Source organism: Plasmodium sp. gorilla clade G2, assembly GCF_900097015.1.
Source record: "Plasmodium sp. gorilla clade G2 genome assembly, chromosome: 7".
Taxonomy (NCBI): domain Eukaryota; phylum Apicomplexa; class Aconoidasida; order Haemosporida; family Plasmodiidae; genus Plasmodium; species Plasmodium adleri (nom. inval.).
In genome coordinates this window covers 375115-391204 of record NC_041699.1, presented here as the reverse complement: position 1 = coordinate 391204, position 16090 = coordinate 375115, and the positions used below count along the sequence as shown (strand labels likewise).

Here is a 16090-nt window from a genome sequence, read left to right as displayed (position 1 = left end):
CAGAATTAAAAATATAAATATAAATAAATATATATATATATATATATATATTTTTTGTGCTAAAAAAAAATTGTATATTTCTATTATATCTATATATAAGACAAATATATACTTATATATAATTCAAATGTTGCAGTTTTCAATCGTTTTTTATTCATATTGTTATACTATTTTGTTTTGTTAACCATATCATTAAATATATATAAATATATATATATAATTATATATATATATAATATATGTGTATATATTATAAACACATTATAGAACAAAAAGGAAAACATTTTTTTCTTTTTTTATTTTTGTTTTCTTTTCTGTTCTTAAAATGGAGAATAAACCAGAAGAATATACATATATACTAAATTATTGATCTATATTTTTTATTTTATTTTTTTTTTTTTTTTTAAAAAGAACAAGGACAAAAAAAAAAAAAATAGATCATAATAAAATAAAAAAAAAAAAACAAATAACTTATAAAATATAGATAAATCATGAAAGAATGTAAGAAAAGAAAAAACGTGAAAACATATGAATATAATAATTATAAAAATATAGATGAAACATATAAAAAAAATGATAATATTTATAAACTTTTGTTAAAGGAAGGAATAAATTATATTGAAAATGAAAATAATAAAATAATTAAAAATGATATGTATATATATACTTTATTTTTTAATCATATAAAGGAGGATAAGAACAAATCTATAATCTTTAATGAAGAGAAATGTGAAAAAGAAAAAAGAAAAAAATTAAACAATACACTATTATATTTATCAACTATAGAACATAAAAGAAATTCTTATAATATACCCATATATATATCACACAAGTATAAGAAAACAAAATATCTATTTTTAAAACATAAAATTTTTAAGAAGAGAAAAAAAAAAAATAATAATAATAAAATAAAAAATAAAATAAAACAAGAAAAAGGAGAAATAAATAATGTCTTAAATTATATACTTCCTCTTATCCAAATGAAAAAAACAAATGTAGACTTAAATTTTTTTACAAATAAATCTGTAGAATATAATAGTTTCACAAATTTCTTTTTTAATAACTATGATAAGGATAATTATATAATTTATAATAAAAATGTTTGTAAAAAATTTATTCACTCGCAAAATATCTCAGCGGCATTGCATAGTTCGACACGTAAAGCATCTGTTGATCATATGAATGGTAATATATGTGATCATATGAATGGTAATATTGGTAGTCACTATTCTAAAGATGTTATATCTACAAAAAATAATGAACCCTTTTATAAAAATATAAAAAATGATAAAAAAATAAGCAAACAAACAATTAATAGAGAAGGAAAAAAAATATCACCTTTGGAGATCAATAAAAATGATATCCTTAATAATTCCAGAGATAAGAAAAAATTGGGTCATTTAAAAGATTATCTTTTTTGTGAAAATGAAGATAATATTTTTCATGAAGCAAAAAGTATGGAATATTCTACACTTAACTCTTTTGATCAAAATGGAAAAGATAAAAAAAAAAAAAAAATAATAAAAAATAAAATAATTAATAAAAATAATATATGTGATAAGAATATATCTAGTAGTAAGGATAATATACGCCTTATTGAGGATATAAAAAATGATGATAAATATTATACTTCAAATAATATGTTATCTTATCAATATAAGAATATTCCTTTTATTAGTCATATTTGTCAATATAAATCTGACGACAGTGAAAAAACAAATTCACAAAATGATAGAAATAAAAATGATTATCACTATAATGATAATTATTATAATGTATTAAGAAATGAAAAAAGAAACAGAAAAAATCAAAGAGATAAAAAGAATGATATAATAAGAAATTATAAAAATGCCTATACTCAAACTGATTTTATAGATAAAGAAAAATGTGTAAATATATCAAATGAAAAAAATTTAATGATAAAGAATAAAATTAACATAATACATAATAATATTAAAAAAAATGTGAATATGACTGGAGAATTAAAAAATATTGAAAATAATGCATATATAAAAAATATTTACAATAATAAGAATGTGTTCCAGAAAAAAACAGAAAAATATATTTCATCAAATGAAGATAATAATTCATTTAGTAAACAAAATGAATCAAGTATTTCAAATGAGAAATATAATTTTATAAATACAACATGTATGTATGATAAATATCAAGAGCAATTTAGTAAACTGGTTAAGACACCTCACAACAAAAAGAAACATGCAAAGGTTAACATAAAAAATGATAATATGAAAAATAATAATATGAAAAATAATAATATGCATAATGATAATATGAATAATAACAATATTTATAATAATAAGGTGAATAATCAGAATAGTTATTATTATAATTATTATAATAATGTTTATGGATTCGGTGAGACATTAAAATTTATGAAATATAGAGAACTACTAAGAAAATATATGGGGACATTTTATAATTATAGTTCATTAAAATGTGCTAGCTATATTATTATTTACTCATTAATAGTAAAGATTATTACACAAATATCAAAAAATATAACAACTTCTAATTTGTCTAGTGATACAAATGATATGAACCTTATTAATGGAAATAAATTAAATACAAATTTATTTTTAAATATATATGATGCTGATGGTATTATTCAAAGTATATGTTATATTGTTTTATTAATATGTATTATATTATTAATAAAATTAGGGATGCCATCAACTTATTTATTGGCTGGTAGGTTAACTATATTGTTTATGTTTTTGTTTGTTATACAGATACCTATAATGATATATGCAAATTTTCTTTTTCTAAAACAGGAATCTACAAATGTGAATAATATGAATAATATGAAAAATAATTATAATATTCATAATAATGATAATATTAATAATAATGATAATATTAATAATAATGATAATATTAATAATAATAATAATTATTATTATTATTATAAAATGGGTGTGAAATATATTTATGATAGAAAAAAAGACTATTTTAATTTACAACTACAAAAATTATGGTCTATATTTTATATAGATACTATGAATTTATTAATATATACAATACTGATAACAGTTGTATCCTTATATGCTACATATCATAAATTAATATATCCGCATTTATTAAAATTTTATCTAGATCACTTTTTTTTAAGTTCATATTCAATTGTGAAAAAAGAAATAATTCATTTTAGAGTACCTAATAATATTGATGCATATTATTTAAATAAAATGAATAGTTATTTATTTAATACTTTGTATAAAAAACAACAATATGGTTATAAAGAAAATATAGAAAGTACTACTAGAAGAGCAATAGGTTATAATATAGTTATAAAAAAGGAAAAATGTTCTTTTTTCTTTAACCTATTTACAAAAAATGTATCAAATAAAATTTTCAGATTGAGGAATGATAATAAAAATCTGAATTTCTATATTATTTTCTACATAGGTGAATTAGATAAAAAAGGAAGACCACATGGATTTGGTTATTGGAGAGGTATAAATTTGGAGGGAGAAGTCTTAATTGGATATTGGTATCATGGAATACCTGTAGGTCCATTCAAATGTAGAGATTTTAAAACAGGTTCTGGTTTTATGTGTATAAAAATTGGATATGGAAAAACTAACTGTGAGCTCAACGACTTGGAGATAGGTAATAATATAAACATATATATATAAATAAATAAATAAATATATATATATATATATATAAATAAATAAATAAATATATATATATATATATATATATATTCATCTTTTTATTTCATATTTTAGGCCTGGCAGACACCGAATGTTGTGTTAGCGGGGCCTTTTACAGAACCTTCCCTAGGGTAATTTTTTATAACCTAAACCTAACTAATAATAATTCTAAAAATAGAAAAAACGAAAGCAACCATGGAATTTTTGAAAAAAGAGAATGTTGTGAATATTTAATCATAAATAAAGCTAGCAATGATATACTACGTGTTGATTATAACAAGCTTTTAAGTGACGAAGAGGAAGAGAAACAAGAAGAAAAGCACAATGAACAGAACGAAAATACAATTGATAAGGACAAATATGATATATATGATAATAATAATAATAATAATAATAATAATAATCATGATGATCATCTTAGTGTTAAACATCCAAATGTTACACAAAAGGAAAATAAAATATATGATAACAAAGAAATCATCTTAAACATTCCTAGTAATTATAAAGGAGATGACTTATGCCCCTCTCCATTTTTAAAGGATGATATATGCCCCTCTCAATTTTTAAATGATGACATATTATTAGATAAAGATATTCTTAATTACGACGATATCTGTGATTTAAGTTATAATATACAAAATGAAATACATTCAACATTTAATAAGAATATAGAAACAAACAATACTAATATAAATATTTATGAAAACAAAAGCTGGATTACAAATAATATTTCATATAATAATTCCTTTGATAAAGATAATACTAATTTCTTATGTGATATGAATATTGCTATAAAGGAAAACAAGCAAAATATATCTATCCCTTCCAATGATGATACAGATGAAAATAATTTAACAAAGCTACCTACAAATAAACTTTCTAGTGATGAAAAAAAAAAGAATTTTCTTAATGTATCGAAAATTGCAAGTCATAATAATATGAATAAATTAAATGATAATAAAAAAGATATTTCCTTCAACTCAATTTTGAAAAATAAAAATGAATTAATAAAAATTGAACAAGTAAAAGAACACGGATTATTATATGAACAAGGCAGCTTTAATTCACAGAAAAATGAAACATCTCATAAAAATGTTAAAGGAAAAAAAAAAAAAAATATATATGTTCATAAAGAGGGATTATTTTCAAAAGAAAAAATTACAGGACAGAATAAAATAGATGATGAGGAGCAGGACAGTAAGGATAAACATAGAAATTCATCCAAAAAAAAGTTATACAATATAATTAAGAGAAAAATATCTACTAAAAATAAAAATAAGCAAATACTAAACATTGGGAAGAAAAAGGATAATGCATATATAAATGAACCTGAAGTATCAAAAAGAAAGGATGTTGATATGAATTTATTGAGGAGTTCTTATGAGGAGGATCAATATAGAAGAAGAAGAAGAAGAAAAAAAAAAAATAATAAAATAAAAAATAAAGACAAAGAAAATAGTATAACCAATAGAAATAATGAAATGAAACAAAATGAAGATGACGATAATTATGATAAGGAAGAAGATGAAGAATCTTTAGGTATATTATATAACAAGTTGGTAAAGGAAAATATATATGAAAAAAAAAATAATAATGATGAATTAAAGGATGATAAAAGGAAAATAAAGAAACATATAGGATATAGTATGACTAACAATATTTTAGATTTTAAAAGATTTAGAGGTTTCAAAAGGAGAAAAAAAAAAACAAAAAAGAAAAAAAAAAGTCATGATGATATAAACATGAAAAGTTATGGTAATAGCAAAGACAATAATAATTGTAATAATAAGTATAATAAATATTTTCATTTTAATAAAATATACAAAATAAAAAATAATAGAAGAAGGAGGGCATTTTTACCAAAAGCTTTATCAGGAACATTACCAAAATTAAAAAGGAAAAAGAAAGGTAGAAGATTATTATTTTCTGATACTATAACAAATGTATATCAAACAAAATGTATGAATATAATACTACAAAATTTATGTCCACATATGCCAAACTTTGGTATAATATATAATACAGATTTACATATATCAATAGATGCTGAAAGAGGATTATATATTACTGGTTATATTAATAAAAAAAATTATAATTTTTTAACAAGTAGAAATACAAAAGACAATTTTGAAGATAATGAAGTGAAAATAAAAATTATAAAAAAAAGAAAAAATATAAATAATAATACATTTAATCATAATAAATATAATGATAAACATATATACTCATGGATAGATGATATTAAAGAATTAAGTTTAGATGGATGGGTTAAATGTGAATTAGCTGGATGCTTAGAAGCAGTCATTTTTATACATGGATATAATACAAGTCATTTAGAAGCTTTACAAATTTTAGGACAAATGGCTTCTTTTGGTAATTTTCCTAACTACATAAAACTTTTCTTATTTAATTGGCCTTCTGGAAAAAATCTTCTAGAATTTTTTATAGCAAAGGATAATTCACAAAATAAGAAGGTCCACCATGCCTTTAAATCATTTCTGGATACACTAAGAAATAATGGTAAAAGGAAAAATATATATAAATATAAATATATATAAATATATATATATATATATATATATATATATATATATATATATGTATATTTTTTTTTATGTGTGCATGTTTTGTGATGTATTTTTTTGGATATATTATAATACACAGTAATAAGCCAACTTTGTATTTTAATTTATTTATCCCTATTAATATCACCATATTTTATGCTTCCATTTTTATTATAGGCATAAGACAAATACACATTATCACACACAGCATGGGAACAAGGATGTTCCTACTAGCCTTTCACGATATCGTAAGTAGCGATTTATTTTCGACTATTGAAGAAAAGGAGAAAGATGAAAAATATCAAAACAAAATGAAACTAATAACATTAACTATGATGAACCCTGAGTATTATTTAAGCGATTTTGTAAATAAAGAATATATATTTCTTCGCTCATTCTGTACAGTTATTTCAATATATTGTGATTCAAATGATAAAGCATTAAAATGGGCAGAAATTTTTAGTGGTACTAAATCATTAGGGAAAAATGTATTCGATTTAAATATAAATAAAGAAGATATTTCTAAAACATATAATGGTCAAGGTGCCAATTATTTATTTGACAGTAACCAATTAGATTATTATTCTATTTCTATGGAAAATAATAATAAAATTCATAATAAAAAAAATATGAATATACAAAAGAATACAAATGATCAAATAGATTATAACATAGATCATAATATTATATCATCATTTTTTGATTGCGAAAATTTAGAAATTACAAATAACAAAAAAAAAAAGTCAAAATTCAAAATCAGCATAGCAGAAAAGTTAAGAACACTTGTTTATTTTTTTTTTGGAAAAAAATATATAAAAAATAAAACTTATATGAATGAACAAAATTCATTACAAAAAAATGACAATGACAATGATGATGATGAAGATGAAGATATTTGTTCTTTAAATAAAGATAAAACACAAAATATTTTACATCAACCACCTATGTTTAGAAATACATTACTAGTATTTACTGGGATAGAACCTACTTACTGTTATAAAGATAATCGTGATTGGTTAGATGTAGATGTCATTGATACTACTTGGTTAGGTTCAAATGTACATACATTGAGACATTCTTATTGGTCATTAAATAGGGAAATTATTGAAGATATAAGAGAATTAATAGTTACTAGAAAAAGAGCAAGACAAAGGACATCTCGATTAGATAGAAGAGAAGGAAATGTATGGGTATATCGTGTAGCACCATCTCATTTAAAATCAATATTTGATTCGGACATATAAAAAAAAAAAAAAAAAAAAAAAAAATTCATATTTTATATAATGTACATAAATATATTACATATAAGTATATGTATCACCCAAATGATAATATTGGTCTTATATATATATATATATATATACTTTAATTTGTTATAATATATATGTATGTATATATGTATACATTTATTAACTTATTAATTAATTTATTTAATTATTCTCATTTTTAAGGTAATCATTCTTTTATATTTTATATTGCCCTACATGGAGCATTATAAAGAAAAATAATATATATATAAAATTAATTACAAAAAAAAAAAAAATCCACAAAAATATACATATATATATATATATATATATATATATATATATATATATGTATATATATGTTTATTATTAATTATTTTATTTTATTTTATTTTTTTAACTTCTAAATGCTCTCATTAAAATAATATTCTAACATATCATAGAAGTTGTTTAGCTACGTTTTGCTTTTTATTATATCTTTCTGCACCTCTTTTATAGCTTCATTTCTATGGTCTACATTCTTAGAAATATCAACTTTTCTCATTTCAGGTTTCATAATTAAATGAACACAACAAGAACCCATAGCCATACATAAAAAGGACGTTGATACGATAAATAAATATTCTCTTAATGATACACCTAGAGGCATTTTTTTTTTTTTTTTTTTTTTTTTTTTTTTTGGTTCTTTTTGTAATTATAATAACATTAATTTAATATCTAAAAAAAAAAAAAAAAAAAAAAAAAATTAGCTAATTATTAAAATATATATACAAACATATATTATATAAACATATAACCATTTGAATAATATATTTTATTATATATGACCATCAATGTGTTTTTACAACATATAATATTTTATTAAATGGATATATATATATATATATATATATATATATATATATATATTATAGAAATTATTCCTTCTTTAAAAATATATATTATAATTCTACATTTATAAAATTTTTAATATTTTAAATAAAATAAAGTTTATACTTTTATTATATTTGGCTCTATATTTTAAAAATTAATTTGTATGTAATAATAAAGAACATATTAAAAAATATAATACTTTTACATATGAACATCTATTTTACTCCATAAAAAATGTGGTGATATTAAATAAATGTTTAAGTAAAAAAGAAAAAATTATATTTTATTTATTTAAAAGTTGAAACGTTAAAACTTAAGAAATATACGAAATATAATATATTTTTATATTTTAAATGGGTACCTATAATGTTAATATGATAAATTATTTATTTGTATATATAATATATATATTATATATATATATTATAATTTGTACAAGTTGTATTTTTTTTTTTTTTTTTAAATAATTAATATATTATATATATTGTTTGAGATATCATGATTTTTATAAAATTAAGGAAATAAATAAAGGTTTAACCTTGAGTATTATAAATATATTATATTATGTACATAAAATATATGTAATATTTATTTTTATTTTTATTTTTATTTTATTTTTATTTTTTGGTGCATATTCAAATGTATCCTTTATTGTTACAATATGTTGATGAAAATATTAATTTTTAATATTTCATTTAAATAAATAAAAATAAAAATATTATATATACATGTAATATAAAATATATATATTTTCCTATTTTATTTATATGAAATAATAACTTATGAGAAGAATATATATTATATATATATAAATAATACATTGTTACATATATAAAAGCATTGATAAAATTATATATATATATATTTTTATATATATCTTTAACAAATATAATATATATGTGATATTTTAGGGAATAAAAACTTTCCATTTTATACATAAAATATAATAATTTTTTATAATGTCAAATTGAATATATACAAATATATTAATATATATGTTATTTTATAAGTTATAATATATTTATTATAAATATTAAATAATTTTGGAAATAATCGTTTCTTATGAGATTAATATAAATAAATAAATATATATAATATATTATATTATATATCTTTTATTTATTTATTTATTTATTTATTTTATTATTTTTCTTTTTGATAGCACCTTATGTTTGTTGTATTGGTTAATATGCATTTATTTAATTGTTTAATTTAAAAATTGTCTTTTGTTTTATTTTTAAAATATTTTGTAATAACCGAAAACTTGGTTGCGTTATAAAGGGTGTGATAGTATGATACATTATCAAACCGAATGATATAATATATATATATATATATATATATATATATGTATATATGTTTTTATTTATTATTGCATCTGTTTTATATTTTTATACATATTTCCATATTCCTATTTGCGTTTATCACCTTTCAAAATAAATATATATACAATAATATATATATATATATATATTTATATATTTTTATATATTTATATATACCAGATGAAGAGCAAGAGTGGGGGAAAGATATCGAGGAAGAGCTCCACGGGTTCTAGCGGTCCTCGATTAGATGGGAATCCTAAACAGGATTCTTTTCATAATAAAGATGGATTATCTTTAAAAACTTATGCATGGACCGTTAAGAATCCAGTAGGTGTTATAATAGCATGTCATGGTATGAATTCTCATGTACGTTTAGAATATTTAAGACATAATGTAGAGGTAGTAAATAATAATAAGGCAATATTAAAAGATGGTGATAATTATTATATATATAAAAATAGTTGGATTGAAGAGTTTAATAAAAATGGATATTCATTTTATGGTATAGATTTACAAAGTCATGGTCAATCAGAAGGATGGAAAGGTTTAAGAACACATATAAGACAATTTGATGATATAGTATATGATTTTATACAATATATTAATAGAATACATGATATGTTATGTTTAGCAAATAAAAAAGATAATAATGCATCTCTTCATGATAATATAAATAATAATAATAATATATTACCATTTTATATTATGGGATTATCTATGGGTGGTAATGTTGTTTTAAGAACATTACAAATATTAGGGAAATCAAAAGATAATAATAATAAATTAAATATAAGAGGATGTATACCATTAGCTGGTATGATATCTATAGATGAGTTAGCAACTAAACCATCATATAAATATTTCTATATTCCATTTGCCAAATTCTTAGGAAATTTTTTCCCCAGTTTAAGACTTACTCCCGGTTTACGTTTTAATATGTTTCCACATATGAATGATATTATACAATTTGATAAATTCAAATTTAAAAAACATGTCACATGTAAATTAGGTTGTGAATTATTAAATGCTATAAACAACTTAAATAATGATATGGATTATATTCCTGAAAATACGCCTATACTGTTTGCTCACTCAAAAAAAGATAGTGTTTGCTTTTATGGAGGTACCTTAAATTTTTACAACAAACTTAAGTGTTTGAAAAAAGAATTATATACATTAGATGACATGGATCATCTTCTACCTATGGAGCCAGGAAATGAAAGAGTTCTAAAAAAAATCCTCTCATGGTTGGATATCCATACCCCCAAACAAGAAGAAGAACAAGTATAAAAAAATAAAAAATAAAAAATAACATAAAATAAAATGAAATGAAATGAAATAATAATGATAAAACAATAAAATGCCCTTTTAATATTTCTATTTTTATTTTTATTTCTATTTTTTTTTTTTTTTTTTTTTTTATTTTTTTTTTTTTTTTTTTTTTTCTCACATATGATATTTAAATTTTTATTACATTTTATTTCAATGTTGCTACAAATAATATAAGAAAAAACAAAAATGCTTTCTTATAAACTTGAAATTTTAACATCAATATAAACAACATCTTTTTTTTTTTCTCTCTTCATCCATTGTTCCTTTATTATTTTATTATTATTTATATATTTTTTTTTTTTTTTCTTTGTTTAATTAATAATAAAATAATTTTTTTTTTTTATTATATATTTATTTTTAAATTTTAATTCAAAATTATTTTGTGTATACCAAAAAATTAGGTATTATATATAATATATATATATATATATAATAATATTTATAGATGTTCTCAAAAAAAATATATGCATTTAATATAATAATATATTCACATATAAAAGGGGAAAAAAAAAAAAAAAAAAAAAAAAAAGAAACACTTATATTTTCTTTTTTATAGAAAAGATAATATATCATATATGCTTCATTTTTGTAGTTTTAAAAAATGATAAAAGGAAGAGTATTCCTTTTGTATTTTTTATTTTATAATATGTTTTGTAACCATAATATTTATAAATATATTTATTCTAAATTATAATATGTAATATGTATATTCAATATATCATATTGAATATTCAATTTGATGTTTTTCTATTTTTTTTTTCTATGTTTATAAAAAAATGATTTTTAATTTTATAAAATCCCCCAAAATATAATATATGTGGTATTATTAATGAAATATACATGCATAAAATATATTTATATGTTATAAAATAAATTTAGTTATATATTTTTAAAACAACTGAAAGGTAATATATATATATATATATTTATTTATTTATATATATGCTTTTATTTATTTATATACATATAGTACTTATCATGGATTAGGGTACACGCTTATTAATATAAAGAAATATATTCTCAATATGAATAATAAAGATAATGTTATTAATAAGGATATCAATATAAATATGAACCTTAAGAATGAAGATAAAAAAAAGTACAACCATGATAAAGGCTCATTCAGGATTGGAGATAAAATAATGATTAAGAAGAACGGAAAAAAATTAAAAGAAGAGAAAGGTATATATAAATCTATATATGAAATAAATAATAACGATATAGATGCTCATTTCTTTTTTAACCTAGAATCAATTCCATGGACATCATCTTTTTTTCATTTGAAAGAAAAAGATCTGTCCTTATTTGGTAAAGAATTAAAAAAGAAAAATATTTTTAAAAGATGTTTTCAAAGAATACATAAAAATAGAAGAAGAAGATGTATGTCCTATAACCCATATAGGGTTCCATTGATTTGTAAAAAAACAGCATTAGATGAAATGTTAATATCTGAACCCAAAATAAAAAAAAAGAAAAAAAACAAAAAACAAAAAAAAAAACCAAATCTTATGTCCTATGGTTATTTTTATAAAAAGTTTATTATGAGAAGTAAAAAAAAAAATTGGCTTGAAACACATATGTATCATTCTAAAAGATTTAAAATGATTAGTATTTATGGATATAAACTAGCTTTAAAAAATTATTCAAAAATTAGTAGAAGAATATTTAGATTTAGTAAAAGGAAATCATTAATACATGATATGTCTTATGTCGAAATAATTCAATTATCAGGTAATGAAAATAATTTAATAAATACATTAAAAAAATATACAAATATTGAACAGTCTAATATGTTAACTAGTAAGTTTATGCAGGGTATACTTCTAGGAAAATTCTTTATTTATAAGAATGAAAATGAGAATAATATTAATACTAACCATATTAATAATAAAAATGATAATCACCCTCATTCTGATGATGATTTTTTCAACTCTAAACGGCAACTCATTTGCCCTGCTTATTTTTTATGGCGTTCCAAATTAAATGAAAATGATAAAGTCAAACAAACCAAAAAAAACCAACACAAAGATATAAAATATTACAATAAAGAGGATAATATAAAAAATATAAATAATATGAACAATATGAATAATATGAATAATATGAATAATATAAATAATTTTAATAATGTAAGTATGGTAAATAATGTGGATAGTGTTCATCATAAAAATGATATAAAAGGTGTAGATAAAAATTATGTTGTAACGGAAGTTCAAGACAATTATAAAAATGACCATACAAATGATAAAATAGATTATGCTAATATCGGGTTAAACAAAGAAGAAAACAAAAAAAAGGATACATTAAAAGATGATATAATTAGAGATATATGGATATTTATTCATCCAAGCTGTTTTAAAGATGTTATAGAAAATTTTAAAAATATAAATTCTTCTGTTCATATAAAACATATAAAAGATATTTGTATGTACGAACTAATTGGACCGAAAAGTTTTGATCTGTTAATAAATATTTTAAAAGTAAAAACAAAATATCTTCATCAAGAGAAGCATGATAGATATCATTTTAATTATGAAAATGTAACCATTCCTTATGATTTTGTAATACCACTATATGCTGTATTACCACAATCTATAGGGCCATTTTTATTAAATTATAAAGTTAATGAAAAGGATATACAAAAGAATTATAAGGATAAATATTCATGTAAACAGAGGGATATAAATAGGAATAGAAGAAAATATATACAAAAAAGTAACAACAATAAAAATGATATTCATAATAATAATTGTTCAGATCATATTAATGTTATAAAAAAAAAAAAATCACGAAAATTTTTTGAGAATTCATTTGATTATCTACAAGAAAAAAACGGAAACAGAATCTTACGAGAAAAAGACTTTTCTCCTTTTGATAATAACATTCTTATGAATGAAAGGATTAAACAAAATGTAATTAAACGTATAAAGGTTAATAAATATGAACATGTCAGGAGTAGTAAGAAAAAAAAAGTTAAATTGTCTATACTAAAAATGATGCAACATAATAAAAATATTGATACATACGAAGCTATAAAGGAAAAAAGAAAATGCATAAATAAAATGAAAGACATAAATAATAATAATATTAATAATAATGATAATATTAATAATATTAATAATAATGATAATATTAATAATAATAATGATAATTTCAAAAAATCTGAACCTTTAAAAGATCATAGTGAGTTATACAAAAATAAAATGAACAAGGAAAAAAATAAAATGTCAGAAAAATATACTGACCTATATGAAACAATGAAAAATGAAAATTTAAATATAGTTTATGATAAAAAAACAATAGAAAATTATTTAAAAGATTATTTAGAAGATAATCATACAAATAAGCCAAAAAATAATAAAAAATTTGAGTCTAATATTATTTCTTCTGAGTTAAAGAAAACAAAAGAAAACATTTCAAATAATTGTAAAAAGTATACTAAAATACCCATATTAATTATTAATAAAACGAATGATAAAAATCAAAGATATTTTATTGTATGTCCAGCCAAAAAAAAATGTTCCACTCTGTTCTATTTATTAATACGTAATGGATCTATAGCTATAGGTTTAAAAGAAAGAGAAAAAATATTAAAATGTTATAATTTTTTAACTTATCCTAAAGATTTCCCAGATACATCTGGAGGTATTTCATATAATAAATTAAGAGAATGTATATCTACAAATTCATATTTTAAAAAACCAATAAATAAAAGAGTTAATTATTATTGTATAGGTATTAATAATCCTTTTAATTATTCTTGGATATGTATATATCCTTATAATAATAATATTAAAATTATAAGACAATCAGATCCATATAATCAATTCATGATAAAAACATTTATACAAGGATTTCTATCCATATCTTTAAAACGTATCTCACAAATAAATACATTCAAAGATTTTGATATTTTCATAGAACAATTTAAATCTAAATTTTTTATTTTCTCCACATATTTTATATCTGTTTATGTTCAATCATATAAAAAAAGTACGCCTAAGAGGTTAACTCATATATGTTCATTGACATTGAAGCAAGTCATCAAATTTTTTATAAGTAAGTTATTGAGAATATAAATAGGATATATAGATGAATAAATAAAAAAATAAATAAATAAATAAATAAATAAATATATTATATTATAACAAAACATAAATTAAAAAAAAATATGAACCATTTATGCATTGTTTATATGTCTGGAATTATATTTTTATTTTATTACATTTTTATTTCATTATATTTTTATTTTTTTGTAGAACATGCTGATACCAAAAAATTACTTGAGTGGGTCAAACACAAACGAATTAATAACAAACACAAGAAAAACGAAGACATCGAACAAATTAAAGAATCCATAATTCATAAATATAAAAATAAAATAATGAAAAAGAATAAAATTAGAAATTTACAAAAATTACCAACACACAAATCAATAGAAGAAAATAAAAAATCTAATGATATTCAAAAAAATGAAGCAGAAATTATTTTATCATCTAAGCAAATAATTGGATATGTCTCAAGTGGCGGACATGTATTATCTAAAGGATATGGATATGGAGTAGCCCATATATCCTTTTATCTATTTTTATATAATTTGTTAAATCATCTATTTGCTTTAAAACTATGTAAAATTTTAATAATAAAAAAAAAAGAAAAATGTTTTATATGTATCTATCAATCTAAATCTTATGAAAAGCTTCATATGTTATTATTATTTTAATGTACTATATATATATATATATATAATATATATCTTTCTTAAATTTTATAGTAACACAAGATGAAATAAATATAAATGTAAATGGAAAGGAGTTTGTATTTTTGGGTTTGATGAGAAATGTTAATTCGGCTTATTACCACCATGGTATGTTTGAATAAAAAAAAGAAAAAAATTAACATATTTATTTTATTACATAAATAAATAAATATATATATATTTGTCATATTACGATTTCATTTTTTTATTTTTTCAGTATGGATTAATTTAGTAACTGAAGATATGTATCTACCCTTTTAAGACAAATATAAATTTATCAGATATATATATATAGGAATATTTTTTTTATTTT

At 19.5% G+C, this 16090-nt stretch overlaps 4 protein-coding genes across 4 annotated transcripts; 3 read left to right on the top strand and 1 right to left on the bottom strand.

Annotated features, from left to right (window-relative positions):
• Window positions 1–491: 491 nt before the first annotated feature.
• Window positions 492–7485, top strand: PADL01_0708800 (conserved Plasmodium membrane protein, unknown function; the record flags this gene model as incomplete). The annotated part of the gene is made up of 3 exons (XM_028681124.1): window positions 492–3630; window positions 3753–6197; window positions 6419–7485. The coding sequence occupies 3 exons, from the start codon at window positions 492–494 to the stop codon at window positions 7483–7485; spliced, it is 6651 nt and encodes a 2216-aa protein (XP_028537533.1).
• Window positions 7486–7942: 457 nt separating this feature from the next.
• Window positions 7943–8137, bottom strand: PADL01_0708700 (conserved protein, unknown function; the record flags this gene model as incomplete). Its single annotated transcript, XM_028681123.1, has 1 exon — window positions 7943–8137. One exon carries the CDS (start codon window positions 8135–8137, stop codon window positions 7943–7945), a length of 195 nt encoding a protein of 64 aa, XP_028537532.1.
• A 1729-nt stretch (window positions 8138–9866) lies between these two features.
• Window positions 9867–10976, top strand: PADL01_0708600 (lysophospholipase, putative; the record flags this gene model as incomplete). Its single annotated transcript, XM_028681122.1, has 1 exon — window positions 9867–10976. The coding sequence occupies one exon, from the start codon at window positions 9867–9869 to the stop codon at window positions 10974–10976; it is 1110 nt and encodes a 369-aa protein (XP_028537531.1).
• A 1067-nt stretch (window positions 10977–12043) lies between these two features.
• On the top strand, window positions 12044–16038 carry PADL01_0708500 (ribonucleases P/MRP protein subunit POP1, putative; the record flags this gene model as incomplete). The annotated part of the gene is made up of 4 exons (XM_028681121.1): window positions 12044–15077; window positions 15278–15646; window positions 15793–15885; window positions 15995–16038. The coding sequence occupies 4 exons, from the start codon at window positions 12044–12046 to the stop codon at window positions 16036–16038; spliced, it is 3540 nt and encodes a 1179-aa protein (XP_028537530.1).
• Window positions 16039–16090: the final 52 nt, after the last annotated feature.